This window comes from Canis lupus, chromosome 22, assembly GCF_011100685.1.
Source record: "Canis lupus familiaris isolate Mischka breed German Shepherd chromosome 22, alternate assembly UU_Cfam_GSD_1.0, whole genome shotgun sequence".
Classification (NCBI taxonomy): domain Eukaryota; kingdom Metazoa; phylum Chordata; class Mammalia; order Carnivora; family Canidae; genus Canis; species Canis lupus.
This window is the reverse complement of record NC_049243.1, coordinates 52,280,848-52,300,122: the sequence shown is the minus strand read 5'-3', so window position 1 is coordinate 52,300,122 and position 19,275 is coordinate 52,280,848. Positions and strand designations below refer to the sequence as shown.

Below are 19,275 nucleotides of genomic sequence, written 5' to 3'. Positions count from 1 at the left end.
TTAAAGTTTAATACAGCCACTGTCCAACAGACATGTAGGACACAGAGGACATTTATTTATTTTTAAAAGATTTATTTATTTGAGAGCACTTGTGCATGTGCGTGCTCAGTGGAGGTGGGGGGAGGGGCAGAGGGACAAGCCGACTACCCACTGAATGCAGAGCCCAACATGGGACTCAATCCCTTCTTGATCCTGGGAACCCTGAGATCATGACCTGAGCCAAAGGCAGATGCCACCCAGGTGCCCCCAGAAGGCATTTAAAACTTTCCAAAAGATGTATTTAAAAAGAACTCGTGAGAAACTGGTGAAATTTCTTTTAATAATGTATTTTACTTAACTCAACATATCCAAAATGTAATTTCAATATATAATTAGTGTAAAAAATGAGTTAATTTATGTTTTTTATACTAGTCTTAAATAAATATCTAATGTACATTTCACACTTTAGCACACCTCAATGCAGACTAGCCTCACATGACTCATGGCTGTCATACTGGATGGCTCAAGGCTGCAAGGCCTCTAGTTGAGGGCTCTGACTACACAGGGCTAACGAGATAAAGCCCATGGAGCTCATCACTGTGTCGTCACTAAAAACAAGCTCTGGCCCTCTGCCTCAAGTAAAGGAATAACATGACGACACACTTCTTCCTCCCTGGAGGAGTGGTTGGTAAGTTCCCCATAAAAGCTGTTGGCCTCTCCCTTTTACTACTCTTCCTCCAACTGGTAGGACTATTTTTATTACTGGCTAAGGATAATAGTGCAATTTGGTTTCAAATTTTCACAGAGAGCTGAAAGCAATACAAATAAGATCCTCCTCCTAAAGTGGGTTGGTGGCACCTTGTTTAGTGATCTTAAAGAGAACATTGTTAAGTAAAGATCGGTTGACCTGTACAGATTTTCATATGGTATTATTGATTGACAAATGGTTGCACAGGCACCAGAAACAGTGTGATCTCTCAGTTATTTACAGGAGAATTACTAAAAGGATGTACACCACAATGTCACCCAAACACATCACAGTGTGATTTAGGGTGATTTTTACTTTCTTCTTTGCACCATCTGTATCGTCTATCAATGTTCACAATGAGCATGCAGTGTCTTATAACTGGAAAAAGTAACTAGAAGAGTCATAAATTCTAACTACCTCCTATTGCTCTCTATTCATTTTACACTACACTGTTAAAGTGATTAATCATAAAACACTTAATAAGTGCTCTAAAAAGGGTTATGGAAATATAATATTATTAAAATAAAATTTTGGGCTGCCTGGTTGGCTCAGTCGGTAGAGCTGTGACTCAACCTTGGGGCTGTTAGCTCATGTCCTATGTTGGGCATATATATACATATATATGAAGTAAAGTTTTCTTTATAGAATTCTTACATATTCCTTATTTTAAAACTTTACATAATTGTAGAAGTTTCTTTAAAAAAAACTAGTGATGTTTTTCTTCTAAAATGCAGTATGTAATGAAATTCAAAATGTGCTTATGTGGACATTATTGGGTAATCAGTCTTTAAGAAATATGCAATACTTGCAAATACCAGGAAATCAAGTAAATTCTGTGTCTTTCTTGACAAAGAGGATTTTTCAAATAGTATATAGAATATGCTCCATTCTGTGATCACTAGACAATGTTTCATACCTTATTAACCATAATAATCAAACCATATATTTGTAGTAATATTCCATTTTCATAGCACAGTGAACATGAACAAATTCTCTCATTCCTAAAATAACTGGTTTGTGAGCCAGTATCTCCTTAATCCAGGCTTCCCTCACAATTCGTGAACTTGTTTTTCTTGAAATAAATCTTTAAATGTCCTACAGGCAAATAAAACTAACAGAGGCTGGTTTACACGTTCTCTGATACTTTGTGTTTATACTGACTGTAAGATAAAACATTTCAAAATCAATTTTAGAAGAGAATCAACAAGTTTAATAATTAGCACTTTTATTAAATGACCATAAAACATGTAAACCTTTGCCAACTTAATCTTTGATTCTTAACCCTGGCCCCTCTTACTCAGTGATGTGGTGTTTTAGGCCAATTAGTTGGGCTGATGTGGGCAATATGTGGTGATGATACAGGCAAGGCTTGCTGTCCACACAGAGATCTATAGCCTGATTGCTTTCAGTAACAATGATAGTAAACTACTGAAATCAGTTTATTTTTTAAGAAGAAATTATTTAGAAAATAGTAGGAAGATACCTGTAACTGAGAGATTTAAATTTGGCATTACCATCATGATTCCAACCAGTTCTTCTCATCATTTTATTTTTATTTTATTTATTTGACAGAGCAAGCACAAGCAGGGGAAGTAGCAGGCAGAGGGAGAGGGAGAAGCAGACTCCCCGCTGAGCAGGGAGGGCAATGTGGGGTTTGAACCCAGGACCCTGGGATCATGACTTGGGCTGAAGGCAGATGTTCAACCAAGACACCCAGGTGTCCCCCAGTTTTTCTAATCTTATACTCAGAACAGTTATGTCACACTCTAACAATAAAATATCTAAAATTTATTCCTTTAATTATGTTTCCTTGAGACTGTTCCTCAAAATATGAATGCTGAAAAAGTAAAAACTAAAATGTACCTGGTAAAATTACCACTTGTCTCTCCCCACCATGTAGTTTAACAAAGTATTTGTAATAGACCCATGTCCTACCTGGGGCCTCTAGAAGACCACGTGTATTGATTTGCCGGTAACTTCTCTCTCAGAGAATACTCAGCAACCATCATATCGGGAGAAACATAAGCACCAACGCCTGTCGGGTGAATATCATCATTAATGAAAGGACATAAAGTTTGATCCGAATTCTAAACCCACTATTCAATCAGCTGTGACCTTGGGTAAATACTTAATCACCCTATATCACAGTCCTTGCTCATAAATAGAAAAGAAAGAAAATTTAATGAGCAAGGAAAGTTAACCATGTACCAGATGTTATACTAGGTGCTTTGGTTTTGAATATAAAAATATCCCCCAGGATTATCATGTGGATTAAATATTAAAATATACCTAAAACTGTCTGTGTAAAAGAAAATGAGAAATGTGTCTTAAACTATAAAATATTAACTTTAGGAAAATAAGGGAATTAGTTTGCCTTCATTTTCAAGCAACCACGGTATCCACAATTCTACCCATAAGGTTAGCAGTATCCCTCTTCCCCAAAATGGCTGTAAAAAACAAGCAAGCAGCACAGATACTTAACATGCTGCAGTCTTCCAGATAAATATGTAAAGGCAGAATAGTCAGAAAGGCTCATTCACAGACTCTCAGGGATCAAACTCAAGTTTCTTCATTCTAGAAATCTAGAAACAGTCTAGAGAGGGTCTAGAGAAGGCTGAAAATACTAAGTGTATAATGATAGTTGGAGAAAAGGTTTAGAATCCAGGTCTACCAGCGCCTAATTCTTCTTTGCAACATATACACATGCAGAGTAGAAGACGAATAAAATATGTGAGTTAAGAGGATTTACGTTAACAGTGCTGCCACATAAAACGGTAATCACTTTATGAAATTTAGTTTAAAATTATCAATGAGTCTGGGGATAAGAAAATGACAAAATACTGGGTACTGTGGCAGAGTGGTATATTTTGATCTTTAGGTACCTTTCAGTTCTATTTTGTTTCATTTTAATTTATGTATCTAAAATATCTAGAGAACTGAAATACAAAGGACAGATCACAGGTAGGCACTATTGTCTCAATACAGGATTTAACAGAATCTATAAATAAAAGCATGTCCTAATAAGCTAAGATCACTGTTATTAAAAAAAAAAAATTAAAGGACCAGTTTCTAAAATTGGATACTTAAATGCTATTATGTATCTATATCATCTACAGTAACTGAATGCCTTTAATAATAACTATAATATGTATACATTCAAGCAGTTATTTATGTATACACTAGAAAAATTATTTGGGACCAAAGAGCTTTCATTGTCATGCATCCAATTATAAATGTTAAAATATTTTAGACTTATATTGCTCTCGAATTTAAAAATAAAGTAAAAAATTCTAGACATCAATTACTATCTATTTGTTCTCTCAGTTCATCCTCCTCCTCATTCTTGCCTCATGTTAAGAAAAACAGAAGGTGGGTGTTACGTTTTGTGGGCGTTTTCACACAAGTTGGCAGCTACAGCTAATCTTATCATTTTCCTATTATGAATGCAACTCATTTTGATTCCCCCAAACTCCTGCTGACAGGCATTTTCCTCATTGAGTACAGTGGAAACGGCAACACAGCATCGCATCCTGTAGACCAAACAGTGGAAGAGAAGCCACGTTCTCATGAATAAAACTTCTCCTTCTCGGCATCTGATTCTTTCTGCATGTCCCAAGAGAAATTAGAGGAAACTATACTGTAAATAAGCAGTCATATACTATAAATAAAAAGTGAAGCAAGTATCTGTGTTTATGTCATTCACTTGGTCTGGAAAACCCTTTCCTTGCTCATTTCTACCTATCGAAATCCTCACAGTCACACTTCTTTCCGAGAGCCTCACCTGAATTCTTGAATCAGAAGTAACTGCACTTTTGCAAACCCAGATTGTACCTGTCCTTCCCTCAAATCACTTACTGCAGTCTACTTCAGATCAGCAGTTCTCTACTAGCTTTCAGGTCCTGAGGGTGTACACTCAACTTCATGGGGACTTGCATACAGTAGAGATACAATTAACATCAGATTCACTGAGTTTTTTGCTTGCTTGTTTTTAAATAAGTCTCTTTCTAAAACAGGAAACTAACCTATTACACTTGACGTAGTTCCACCTGGACAACCGACCGTAGAAAGGCATGGACCGTTATTTCCAGCACTTGAAACATAAATTATATTATGCTTCCAAACTGCTTCACTGATTACTTCACAAATTCTCCTGAAAGAGAGTATTCCTTTGAACATAGAAAACTGTCCCATTTTTCAAAAAATGTATTATTATACTGCGAAGAGATTTTCAAATACGGTTTTCACAAAACCAAATGAAAATAAGGATTCTAAGTAGTAGCACTAAAACAGTGGCTACAAGTAGGAAGGTATGCATTTGAATCAGGTAACATTTTCAAACTACACGCTTAACCTTATTCCCAGCATTTACAATACCAAGATGACATTCAAATGCCTGGCTAAGTAAATTCTGGCACCTCCACCATGGGTGGAACAGGATACAGCCAGTCCAAGTGATACACCTCAGCTGGATTTTATTTTTATTTATTTTTATTTATTTTTATTATAAATGTTAACAGTATAAATATTAAGTTTAAAATTTTTAATTAAAACTTAAAAATTATTTTTCAACAAAAAGTTATACTGTTATTTTCAAGGGAGCAATTAATTATGCACAATTTTGCTCCTAAATATCTTAAGTGGTAATTTCCTAATTTTTTTTTATTTTTTAATTTATTTTTTATTGGTGTTCAATTTACCAACATACAGAATAACCCCCAGTGCCCGTCACCCATTCACTCCCACCCCCCGCCCTTCTCCCCTTCCACCACCCCTAGTTCGTTTCCCAGAGTTAGCAGTCTTTACGTTCTGTCTCCCTTTCTGATATTTCCCACACATTTCTTCTCCCTTCCCTTATATTCCCTTTCACTATTATTTATATTCCCCAAATGAATGAGAACATATAATGTTTGTCCTCCTCCGATTGACTTTCTTCACTCAGCATAATACCCTCCAGTTCCATCCACGTTGAAGCAAATGGTGGCTATTTGTCATTTCTAATAGCTGAGTAATATTCCATTGTATACATAAACCACATCTTCTTTATCCATTCATCTTTCGATGGACACCGAGGCTCCTTCCACAGCTTGGCTATTGTGGCCATTGCTGCTATAAACATCGGGGTGCAGGTGTTCCTGGGTTTCATTGCATTTTAGTGTAAGGAAGGAGTCATGAGACCAAGGTAAATGTGGGAAGAATGCTAGATTCAATGCTGAACATATGTAGGCAAAATAAACTACAAAAGGATCAAAAACAAATACTGAAATATTAGCAGGGATCGGATTAGACGGTGGGGCAACAAGTAGCTTGATTTCCACCCTCCCCTGCAATACTGTCTTCTGAAATGAGTCCTCAGGGGATTCCTATAGATATTTATGATCAGTACCAAAGGTGAAGGGGAACAAAGGCGACAGACAGGAAGGACTTCAGAGTTAGATCTAAAATACAGAGTCTGGCTAGAACCTGATAGCAAAGAAGAAATGTACTGGTATTAAATAAAAGAGATGACGTTAGGCCACTGAGGAAATGCAGTCAATAGAAAAAAAGGTCTAAGGCCACGAACACCACAGTCCTGAGAGCAAAGGGAAGAATACTAGGGAAAGGTAACCCTAAAGGATGATTGTCAAAGGAAGAGAGAAAGAAAGGCACTTAGGTAAAGCAGGCACCGAAGCAAGAGAAGAGGGCAACATTATGGTCACGAAAGAAATGAGTGAGGATGAGAGAGTGATTGTCATAAGGGCAGTAAAGTGATGTGTCACAGGAAACCTAGTATTGGTTAGCTGAGAAAACTTAGTTATTTGTTAACAGCAAACTATAGGGTCTGGCTTGGTAAAATTTTCATTTTGGCCGGCCTTTATCAAAGAACTTCAGAGACCGGGTGATAGGTAGAGATGGATGGCCTGGTGGGAATGGGGGACAGGTGATCACTAAGTAGGTAAACACTATAAACGAAGTGATTTCAAGTTATTACCATGAAAGAAGAAAAGGTGAGGTGACAGGAGTTCAAGGCTGAGCTACTGAATTTAGGGGCAGGAGGACACCATGACACAGAAAGGTAGGGAGTCGTGTAACACATCAAAATGCACTGAGGAGCCTCGGAAATTATGAATATACCAACCAACTGAGCTTTGCTGGAAAAGTGAGGGAAAGCAGTATGAAATGAAGAGATCTGTTTGTTTCAAAGCCAGCGGATTCTAAAGCATGCCTGTGGAGTAATATTAATTCAGGAAATGAGAGAGGGAACATGAGAGCAGTTTTTAAGTAAAGGAAATGGGAACCAGATAGCAAATGCTTGAGTAACTTTTAACCCTGAGCACTTCACTTATTTAACATTTTGGGGGGGGGGGTGTGGAGTACCTGGGTGGCTCAATGGTTGAGCATCTGCCTTCAACTCAGGGCATGATCCCAGAGTCCTGGGAGGGAGTCTCAGGGAGCCTGCTTCTCCCTCTGCCTATGTCTCTGCCTCTCTATGTCTCTCATGAATAAATAAAATCTTAAAAAGTAAATTTTAAATGAATTTTTAAAGATATCTATTTACTTATTTGAAAAAGAGAGTAAGAGAGCATGTGTATGTATGAGCAGGGGGTGGAGGGTAGGAGTGGGAGTTAGGCAGAGGGAGAAGAAGAGGGGAAGAATTTCAAGCAGACTCTGTGCTGAGTGCAGAGCCCAATTGAGAGAGCTCAATCTCATGACCTGAGCTAAAACCAAGTATGATGCTTAACCAACTGAGCCACTCAGGCAACTCTGAGCCCAGCACTTCATTCATTACACAAGAAGGTGAGGCAGAGAAGGTGGGGTCAGGTATAGGAAGGGCAAAAGTCCCCTCTGAAGGCTTGTATCTCCTCTGGGAAAGGAAGAGTTAAGAACATCAGCTGAGGGAAGAAAGGAACATCACTGAAGGTCTTTCAGGAGAAAAGAAGATATAAATGATCATAGAGGAGTGAAAGAGTAAATGCAGGTAATTGAAGGCAATGCTGAGTGACCATCTGAGATTCTTGGTCACGAACTTAAAGTCAGTATCAGTGTTCGTGTCCACCAAGTTCAGCAGGTCGGGTGGGCTCACTGAAGAGATCAGCAGGTTTCAGCAAGTCTAGCATTCTATCAGGTCAGTGCCCCTGGAAGAGTTCAGGCTGCTTGTAAATGAGGAACTGTAATGATGGATGGGCCGGCGAGTCTATCTGGCTAGGAGGGAATCACAACATCACAGACAGGATCAGGATTGTGGGGACGGAGGCTAGGGGCCCACGAAATACACACTTATCATTTTACATGGGACTGCTTGTTTTCATAGTGTATAATCCAGTTATAAAAACATTTAATACTCTCCATCAGCTAAAGTCTGTGGCTCACAAATATCTGAGTACACTCACCCAGAATTTGGCCAGTGAGTTGCTTCTCCATAGCTGTAGTTGACAAGATCACACTTATGATTTATGACTTCTATCATCTATTAAAAAGATGAAGCATCTAGTTTAGGCAGCAATTTATAAAAAGATTAGCCAGTAAAATAAAGGCATGGAATCCCAGTTTCTTACCAATCATATTCTATTTCAAATCCAAATATATACTTACTTCCAACTTTTAGGTTGAAAAACAAACAAAAAAAGGCAGAGACAGAGTACAGTAAGTAGTCAATAAAAAATATAACTAGCATGTACAGAATGGAATGGTTCTTACTAAATTCTAAAATCACTGAAGTTAAGGTAAAATCTAATTCATACATAAAAATGAAATTCAGACTTAAGTTAAATTCCTCAAAAAAAAAAAAAAAATTCCTCCTAGAATGATGGAGCAAGCTGGCTAAAAGATTGGTTTGGGGTTTTTAAAGTACCTCAAAATAGTGTGCTAGGGGACTTAGCAGAAATGAGAAGTATAATATATTTTCATATTTTCCAAAAAACTTTATCCTAATAATTTTTAATAAAAATAATTTAAAACTGAATTAAGCATTTTTGCTTCTTAGGACAAAGTCCTGAATACCAAATACAGTTCAACATTTTCTTAGTAAACTCAAGAACACTTTATAAACCTAAAAATATCCGATTATCCATCACTGATCTTCTAGATCAATACCTCACAAATACTCACAGCTCGTATCAGGCCTGTGCCAGTTTCCATTGTGCTTAGTCGTGTATCACCGATCTTGATGGAAAGAATCTGAGCCCCGGGCGCTACACCATTCCGCTCCGGTTCTTCTGGAAAATGCCCAGCAGCTATACTTGCTACGTGTGTCCCATGAGCTCCTTGAGCAAAAAGAGAGGAAAATGATAAAATATTTTCAGATTCCAAGTTTTAACCGTTCAACGTATTATTAAGCGTGATAAAAATAATCTATTAAAAACATACTCTTGCTTTAACATCTAACTATGTATTATTATCTTAAACCTCATCAATAATTTATAAAAAATGAAACTTTCTGAACTACATACACTACTCTGCTACCTTGGATTCTATCCTGTTCACTGAAAGCAAAAGGCAAGTCACAAAGGAGAGAAAGTATCAGCAACATACACAACTGACAAAGAGCTTATTTCCAGAATAAGCTTTCCAATCCTAAAGAGAGAACCCAGAAGAAAAATGGGCAAAACTTCAAAAGCATTTCACAGAAGGGGATAACCAAATGGTTAAACATATGAAAAGATGTTCAACTTTGTGACTCACCCAGGGAACACAAATCAATCACAATGAGACAGCTCAGTATGCCACTCAGCTGACAAGAGCAACTGTGGAGGAAGATCTGCACTCACTCCTATGCTACTGGTGGGAGGGCAGACCAGCATTTTGGAACGCTGCACACAGGTATACCCTATGATCCAGCAATTCCACTTCCAGAAATGCACCCAACAGAAATGTGTGCACATATACACAGATGCATGCAAAAACATTTGTGGCAGCATTGCTTGCAAATTTCAAAAACTTGAAACAACCCTATGATCCATCAATAGTAAATGGATACACGGTGCATTCATGGACTGAATATTATACAGCAAAAAATATGAACTACTTCTAAACATTATGAGATGAAGCACACAAAAATAAGGTTGATCTTAGAATTCACACACAAAAGGATATATACTGAACAATCCATTTATATATATTTATATATAATATTATATATATATTTATATATTCCATTTATAAATGGAAACATATCACCTTGGGTTGAATTATGTGAAAGTGCCACTATTTAATCATCTCTGACCTATAAAAATAGCAATATTATTGGATGGTTCAAACTAATGCAGTGATTGAAATCACGACCATAATTAGCTCTGGGAAGATGGAAGGTAGGTTAGTGTTTAGGAAGAGACATGATGGGGCTTTGACAATGTTTTATTTCTTGACTTGTTTAAACAGAAGTGTCTACTTTGTGAGAATGCAACGTGTATATAATTTGTGATTTGCATACTTTTCTATAGTATGTTATATATCAATAAAGCCAAGCAAAACAATACAAAGCAGCTAGGGCTTCTTCTTTTTTTTTTTTTTAAGTGAAAAAGTTTTTGTTTTTTTTTTTTTAAATTTATTATTTATTTATTTATTTTTGTGAAAAAGTTTCTTAAAAGACATGGGTAGAGAGAAATATCCCACCAATGTCAGATAAAAAATAATACAAACACAATGATAAATGCCTACTGGTACTGGGCCTAATGTTTGGGTGACGACAGAGTCGTCATAGCTCCAGAAGAAATGGGAGTCCATGACCCTTCTGTCTGCTGCAGTGCTTAGAGTCCTGTGCTCTAGACAACTCCTGTCACACAAGAATATGGAACTAATGTCACCAATTCTTCCTTTCCTGTTTCTTTCCAATTAAAAATAGGGAAACTACCAGTCAGAGTGGCTATATGTCAGCAGGCTGACCACACCACATGTGGACAAGAACATGGAGTTCTGAAGTGCTTGCAGTCTGCTGGTCATGTGTAAAAGGATGCAGCCACTGTTTCTTAAAAGGTTAAATACGTACCTATCAAATCCAACCAGATTATGATTTGGACTGGACCAGATATAATTTGGACTGGACAGATATCAGTCCAAATTAACAAAAACATATTTGCACACAGAGACTTATACATAAATGTTAAAACAATCCAAATGTCCACCAGTAGGTGAATGTATAAATAAACCACAGTGTATCCACACTATGAAATACTACTTAGCAGTAAGGAACAATTTATAAACATAATATAGGCGAATTCTATACCATAACTATTCTACTTAATACAAAATTCTAGAAAATGCAGGGTCTAGACTGACAGAGAGCAGTTCAGGGGCTACCTGGGGCTGTGGCTGAAGGCACACAGCTGGATTACAAAGACGACAAGAAGACTTGTAGGGGTGATGGATATGCTCATATCTTGACTGTAATGATGGTTTCTTGGGTGTACACATCTATCATAACTTAATTATGATAAATTATGTATATATACCTTCAGTTTACTGTACTTCAATTATGACTCAGTAATATTGCGGAGGGGGTGATAAGAATTAAAGCTGTCCTTGCTTCCTCCCTAGATAATCACTATCCAGAAGCTGATCCTTCCCATCTATATTTTTATCATACACATATATCCATGAATATTGTGTAGTATTATTTGGCATGTTTTACAATATTACATGTTTTATCGACATATTTTTCATTAAAATTCATGTATCTGAGACTTATGAATACAGGTATATGTATGTAGATTTATTCGTTTTGTTTTCTATATAATATCCCACAATGAATAACACAGTTTTAAATTAACCTGTTCTTTTGCTAATGGGTATGTGAATAGTTCCCAACTTTTTTGAAATTACAGAGAATGCCATATGAGGATCTTCTTACCTGACTTTGTACTTGTAGGTGAACTGCTTAAGAGGCAGTATGTGGAAGTAAAATTCCTCCCAGAGGAATTTTCATAAGATGAATTATGTTGATGGTTTTTTTGTGGCTGGACCATGCTTGTACTCTTGCAATGGATCCTATGTGGTTATGACTTTAAAGAATACAATACCTTGCCAAGGGGGCCAAATCCCATTTATTATCCCATACCTAGTTCTTTAGGTGGAATTGCTAAGTTAAATGCTCTAGAAGATTGCCTTATGGCTATAGTAATTTATCACCCTACCGCACCAAGTTTCTCTATAATTAGCAGATCTGAAACAGAATACCTCCACTGGTCACAATGGAGAGCAGGTTTCCATCATCATATATATTAACAGAGTAATTCAGCATCTCAGCTGTGCCAAAAGAACCATATTCTTGGGCCTCTTTGTAGTTTCTCAATACGGTAGATGTACTCAAATCCCCATCTTCATTTGAATCAATGCAGGCTCTGGAAATTGAGAATAGATAGTGAAATTTATTTTCTTGGCTTTCTAAAAATAATGCAGTATGCTTTATTAGGTACCTTCTTACTGTCCTATTTTATCACAACACACACAGTAACTGTCAGGTCTATAGTCCTCTGTTTTAGAGAGTCACCAGTAAAGATTAGGTAAGAAGCTTAAAGGAACCAGCCTTTATATGAAGGCATGTATAAAGGACTTTAGGAACACTGTCCATTACAAAATTCCAGCCACTTAAGAAATTAGACCAAAGCTTAGTCTAGAGCTTTAGACTAGTTCAGGATGATTATGACACATAGCCTAGGCCTTATGCTCCCTTCTGCTTCTTTTATAATTGGTTTTATAAATCTAACAGTGTGTGCAGGCTCCTTGAAATTAGATGAACTATATAATGTGCCTCATCCCCATTATAGCTATGGGGATGAGGCAAACATTTATTTATTTTTTTTAAATTAATTTATTTATTTATGATAGTCAGAGAGAGAGAGAGAGAGAGAGAGAGAGAGAGAGGCAGAGACATAGGCAGAGGGAGAAACAGGCTCCATGCACCGGGAGCCCGACGTGGGATTCGATCCCGGGTCTCCAGGATCGCGCCCTGGGCCAAAGGCAGGCGCTAAACTGCTGCGCCACCCAGGGATCCCGGCAAACATTTATCTTTACAAAAAGCTCTTTATGCATAGTTTTATTTTTTTTTATTATTTTTTTTTAATAAATTTTTATTTATTTATGATAGTCACACACACAGAGAGAGAGAGAGGCAGAGACACAGGCAGAGGGAGAAGCAGGCTCCATGCACCGGGAGCCCGACGTGGGATTCGATCCCAGGTCTCCAGGATCGCGCCCTGGGCCAAAGGCAGGCGCCAAACCGCTGCGCCACCCAGGGATCCCTAGTTTTATGTTGTCCTCCTATTTGCTCTTTATTCATTTTATTACTGCTGTAATTTTTAAAATATATATTCCCAATACTAGAAGAGTCTCATTAAAGCTAAATTAATCTAAAATAAAAGTCATAAATGGAATGCACATCATTTCAAGATCAATATTATGTTTTTAGCTTTTAGGTCTTTGTGCAGATTTGCTAGATAAGAAGAACTGTGTTTTAATAAGCTAAAGTCAATCACAATTGCTACAGTGAATTAAGGGAAGAAGCCCACTAGTATAGAGAGGGCATTTATTATAAAGACTAAAGCATGCATTTCATTAACAAACTGTGATAGTTTAGACAGAAGGATCTCCAAAACCGTCTGTTTTTATGTGTACACCAATCAAGAGTGTGGCCAAAATGATTTAGGGCATTCCAAAAAAAGACATACAATATAGGAGATTGAACACTCATGGGGAAAGTGAGTCAAACAGAAAACAAGGAGCTTATCAAATGGAATAAGGAGTGAGGTTAACAGGTAAAGTGTACTTCACCAAATCCTCCCCATTTGCAGAACAGAGTAACACTTTTGGTTCCTAAGAGCATGTAACTGGCCAGTATCCATCCTGGCAACCATCTGTGACATCCTCCTCTTTATCCTGCCCATTAGACACTCTAAATTCCTAGCAGTTCCTCCATCATCCTTTTGACTTTCCCCTTTACCTTCAATCCCTGTCCCTACCCTCTCTGCTAACTTGAGCTGATCTCTCAATGAAATCTTTCTTGATGCTTCTGAGATGGGCTCAGATATTCTCACACTGGCTTCCACAGAATCTAGAGTCCGTGGAATAGCTTCTCTAAAGTCTACCTGGTACAAAGTTGGTACTCAAATATTTGCCAAATGATGAAAGAACAAAGGAATCAACACCTTTAACAACATTCTCACAGCAAACACAGTGACATATTCCACAAATCAGTTTCCTGTAACCATCATGAGTATGAAGTGACTCAACACTCAAGCACTATATCAAAATGTCAATATAAAATTGAGTGACTTCACTCAAATAATTCCACAGAGAGCACGTATGCATATGGTGCAAGGGTACAACTTTCTGAAGGTGGCTGGCTTAGTTCAGGAACAGCTGTCAGAATACCAGAAAGAGAACATGGAAATGAGGTTCATGGGTAGGATGAGAGTATATGTGTGCGGGGGGCCGGACAGAGGGGTTATAAATTCCCGAACATTTGTAATACATTTCTATGTCTAATTTTCTATGAAAAAAATCCACAGCTTTCATCAAACTCAAAGGAAATCTGAGATAACAAGGTCAGAAACTGCTGAAAAGAAACCAATTAATGGTCTTTCCTTCATGTAATCCTTTATAAAGAGTTTTCTCAACCAGTATTTTACTCCCTATGGAGTCTGACCCTATACATCTTGACACTTAAGAGTACGCTTATATTAGGTTAACAGGCTATGTACAAAGATATGGGTTTAATGGTGGAAGTGTAGCCGGAGGGCAAAATCAACAGTCTTTGCAAAAACAAAAGTCAAGGCACCTGAGGTCACTTTACCTCCTCTCAGAAATGGCTGGGATTTCTGAAATGATAGTGCCTACCTTCGTCTTAGGTAATTTGGGATCTCTAAGATTCTCCTCAAAAGATTCTGGATCTAACTCTGAGATGGGGTAGGAGAATCAAAGCCCCATATGGTATACAGTATCATGCAAACAAAAGTTATTTCCAGTAGCACCTGAAAGCATAATTCTGCTGCATGGTTCATGGATTAATAACATTTTCTAAAACGTTACTCCAGTGACTTCAGCTTTTATTTCCTTTATTGTTTAAGTTTCATTTCCAGTACAAAAATTCCAAAAGCTATCTTAGAATCCTATTGACAAACTGTTGCAGTATATCCCTTGCTTTGTCAACTGCCTTAAAGATCTTGGAAACATATACTGGCACCCTGGACATCCTGACCCAAATTTCTTTTCCTTAGGACAAAGTTAGTAATGTTTTCAACACATGTAGGAAACATTTTAAATGCAACCATCTATTGCCCCAGTGCCTCAATTCCTGCTAATATTAGATTATCTTATCTCCTTAAGTCCTTGTGGTACATTCTCCTACTTACACTCACTTTTGTATCTAGTATTTAGCCCTAACTTTGCCTCCTCTCTCACACTAAAACTCGTCTAAGGCTTATTACTGGGAATGACTATATCATGTGGTAGATATATCAAATTTGTTACATCATACATCTGAACGCTTTTTAATATTATAAAAATATATGATCCAAACATTCTGCAAAGTTTTCAAAGAAAAAAACTGTTCACAAATGTGTGCAAACCTGCATCTACACACGCAAACAACATACCTGAATACGTGCAACAAACTGCATTAGTATTTGGTATCATATGGATTGGAATGTTGCTATATGCAAATATCTTATTAACATTTTCAGTTCCAAATAGGGCAAGAATTTCTCATTCAGTTGAAAATGTTATATGCTCATCATCAGAGATGAGTTAGTACCTACATCCATGGGAAGAAAGCTCTCCTTAAGAATGGTGCACTGCAATGTACACAACCTGAGAAAAATAACCAAGTCACTGCATCTTGCTCTCTATTTGCCACATCCTGGGAAATAATCCTCTACATATGAGCAGGGACTCAAGCTACAAACAAACTGCTTGTTGATTTCAATTTTCAGGGAGGAGTCTCTGACTTATAGCAGATACCCTTTTTAAACATGTGTATGCTGAAAGATCTGCATTAAGGACATATTCTTGTTTCCAGGCAGATGGTAATGCAAGAAAACACTAGCCAACTCCCAAGAAACACACCTGCAGTGTAAAATTCACTGAGAAAGAAACTGACAAACTTATGTGACAGGTGACCTGGTATAAACTATCATTATTATTAGTAACAGTAGCAGCAGCAGCAGGAAGAGCTTACATTTATCAAGTGCATACCATGTCTAGAAACATCAAATTTAATTTTCCCAAAACCCTCTAGGAAGGTGCTATTATTATCCCAAATAATGGACAAGGAAACAGGCTTAGAGGTGTAGATGATGTTCAAGGTCACATAGCTAGGATTCCATCTCAGAGACAGAGTTCTGCCCAACTCTATTATATTGCCTCACTTCAATTTACCTACATCATCTCAATATGAGAAATCTTCACTCAACTGTACTCATTTGTCCTTAAAACATTAATAGCAAATGCTCTGCAGCATTCTCTTGCAGTTACTTTCCAAACTGCCCAGCCCCAATCAGAACATTTCTATGTCTACCGATGATTAACCTCCTAATATCTGGTTAACAGTTACTTTCTGATTAATGAAACAAGCTTCTTTAAAACATGCAATGGTCAGGTTTAATATCGAAGATACTAAGAAGTTCACAGGGCTTATCCAGAACTACTCAAAGCCAATATGGCTCTCAAATAGTTCTGCTTAGCGTTATTAATGTCACTTAAAAAAATCTCTAGACAGTTCTGGGAGTTCAGTGCTCTTCAGTAGATAAAAATAATTTTTTAAGTGAAGAATACATGAAGTTTACCTCCAGGCTTCACCATCATGCCACACCAAACAGTCATATACAGGGCCAGGATCACTGTATTTTTTCTCAAAAGAATTGAGCAATTCCACTTGACTTTGAAGTTCCTCCTTGATTAGTTTATTTGCCTAATCAATTAGAACATATATTAATATTAGTACATTTTGCGCTCTTGAAAAGTTCATTAACATACAACCAAAGACACAATGTGACCAATGGTAAAGCCATTTTACACTAGAAAAATGTAAGGAAATTTTCTTTTTATACCTATGCAACTTGTAGTTCAATTTAACGATGCAGATATTAATACAGTAAACATTTAAAAAATACTACTACGTTTACTCAGTCTCTCATTCACCTATTTATTCTACCCACTTTGGGAAAGACATTGTGCTACATGTTTGATGATATCATTTAGGCAAGACATGTTAGTCACACATCTATAATCTGTAACTAATCTTCAAAAATAACTCTAAAGTTACTACAAAGTAGGTTATCTACTGACTTGTAGATTTTTTTTATAAGGACTGTTTCCATTTAAATCTGTTTAACAATCTAAATTAATAAGAGAAATAATGAATTATCTTCTGTCCTTTAGAATGTGGTAAGTTAAATACACAGTATATTTGTGACCTGCATAGATAAGCTGCTATTTAACCACTTTGGTCCATAAAAATGAGAACTGTATACACTCCAACCTGATTTTTTAAAAATAACATAAATTAGGCTGCTCTACAGTCACCTGAAGAGTCCTACTGAAATACAATTTAATCTCCACATGTTCCAAAAATCTTGTTACACTTCATTTTTAGTTATTTAACTGTTCAATATTTACTCTTCCTTAAAGGAAATAACAATTATATAGACGTTTTTGGTAAACAAAATAAAATGGCTAATAAAATCCAGATCTCTTTTTATAAAATTGGCTATATATATGTAGTACATAAAATACTACACTTAATGTGTCTAGTACGAGAATGAAGGACAGTGATTTAACAGAAAATACCACAGCTAAAGAGGAAGCTCTACCCAGAGTAAGTGCAAGTTAAATGTGTATATAGACTTATTCAGGCCAGGAGTCCTCAATCCTAACTGTGCATTAATTAAAGCTCCTGGGAGCACTTAAAAATGCCAGCCTTCCTGCAAGGCCTTGATTTAATTCCTCTCCAGGGCACAAGCATTGGCAGTTTAAAGCTCTTCATGGGATTATAATATGCAGCCAGGGTTGAGAATCACCAATACTATTCTACTTTTGATTAAAACAAAGTACATGTATGCATTAAAAGAAAGATTCAGGGATGCCTGAGTGGCTCAGTGGTTGAGCGCCTGCCTTTGGCTCAGGGTGTCATCCCAGGGTCCTGGGATCGAGTCCCACATCAGGCTCCACACAGGGAGCCTGCTTCTCCCTCTCCCTGTGTCTCTGCCTCTCTCTGTCTCTCATGAATAAATAAATAAAATTAAAAAAAAAAAAAAAAAAAGAAAGATTCAGAAGGATAAACAGCAAGCTGTTGATACCATCCCTGGGGGCACTGGCATTTTGGAGGCTCTCACTTGTTACTTTGTACACACCCATGTGATCCAAAGTTTCTACAACAAGCATGTACTATTTTCATAATAAACCAAGACATTATCTTCATTTTATTAACTAATTAAAAAAAAACCCATAATGGCCATGCTACCTGGGTGGCTCATTTGGTTAAGCACCTGACTCCTGATTTCGGCTCAGGTCATGATGTCAGGGTCTTGAGATCGAGCCCTATGTAGGGCTCTGCATTCAGCAAGGAGTCTGCTTGAGAGTCTCTCCCTCTCCCTCTGCCCCTGCTCCTACTCCCTCACACTTTCACTCTCAAATAAATAAATAAATATTTAAAAAAATATATATATATAACAGCTATTTAAGGATATGGAACAATGGAGTTCTTCTTGTGGGAATATGAAGTTTTACTACCACTCTGTAACCCACCCAAGACATGCATGACACCATCAAAATATCTTCTGTAAGAGCCAAGAACTGAAAACAAAGCAAATATTGATCTGCAGAATGGACGGACATGTGAATTGTGGTGCATCCATCATACAGCAACAAAAGTGAACTACTATGACACCCACACATGAATGACTCTTGCAAACATAATACTGAGTGAAAACAGCTACTCCTAAAAGAACACACTGTATGATTCCATTTTACAAATTCCAAGTAGGCAAAAATCTATCAACAATGTTAAAAGGATGGTGGTTACTTTTGGAGGAGGCAGAAAGCAATGATAAGGAAGAGGTACCAGAAAAAGTATTCATTTTGTAGTAATTCATGACTATATACTCAGGATTTATGCACTTTTAATGTGTATTATATGCATGTTCATTAAGAAGTTTTGAAAAATAAATATGTAAATTGATTTCAGAATAAAAGTAAAATTAGTAAAATTAAATAACTTAAAACTTGTAAAAAAAATAGTCTATTAAATCTCTAAGAACTCTGTGAGAATATGATCTTATGGTAATGTTTAAATAAAAGCGACTAGCACCAACTTGAGAAGGGCAATTGCTGGCAACATCAAATTCTTCTTGTTTTCTACAGGCTTCTGCAAGGGCCACCCTATGAACAGGATCCCAGATTTTTTCCTTCCGTTCTTTCTGCAAAAAAAAAAAAAAAAAGGAAAATTACCTTATGGTGAGGTCAACAAATATTCAGGTAAACCCAGAGAGTCATTTATATACAGACCTAGTTATCAGTTGTGAGGCCACACAATTTTCACACAGGGACTAAAACACCATTTATAATCAAGTTGGTAAAGCAAT

At 37.0% G+C, this 19,275-nt stretch overlaps 1 protein-coding gene across 4 annotated transcripts in view; it reads right to left on the bottom strand.

The window, feature by feature from the left end:
• TPP2 (tripeptidyl peptidase 2) overlaps positions 1–19,275 on the bottom strand; it is a 70,645-nt gene that overhangs the window by 33,557 nt on the left and 17,813 nt on the right. For all 4 annotated transcript variants that reach the window (XR_005376545.1, XM_038569996.1, XM_038569997.1 and 1 more), the window contains exons 4-10: positions 19,006–19,110; positions 16,480–16,604; positions 11,876–12,039; positions 8,813–8,967; positions 8,095–8,171; positions 4,750–4,877; positions 2,663–2,762 (exon numbers count right to left, since the gene is read on the bottom strand). Coding sequence is in view for 3 of the 4 variants with exons in the window: in XM_038569996.1 (XP_038425924.1) it covers positions 2,663–2,762; positions 4,750–4,877; positions 8,095–8,171; positions 8,813–8,967; positions 11,876–12,039; positions 16,480–16,604; positions 19,006–19,110 (854 nt within the window). In the remaining variant the exon portion in view is untranslated. The remainder of the gene's footprint in view (positions 1–2,662; positions 2,763–4,749; positions 4,878–8,094; positions 8,172–8,812; positions 8,968–11,875; positions 12,040–16,479; positions 16,605–19,005; positions 19,111–19,275) is intronic.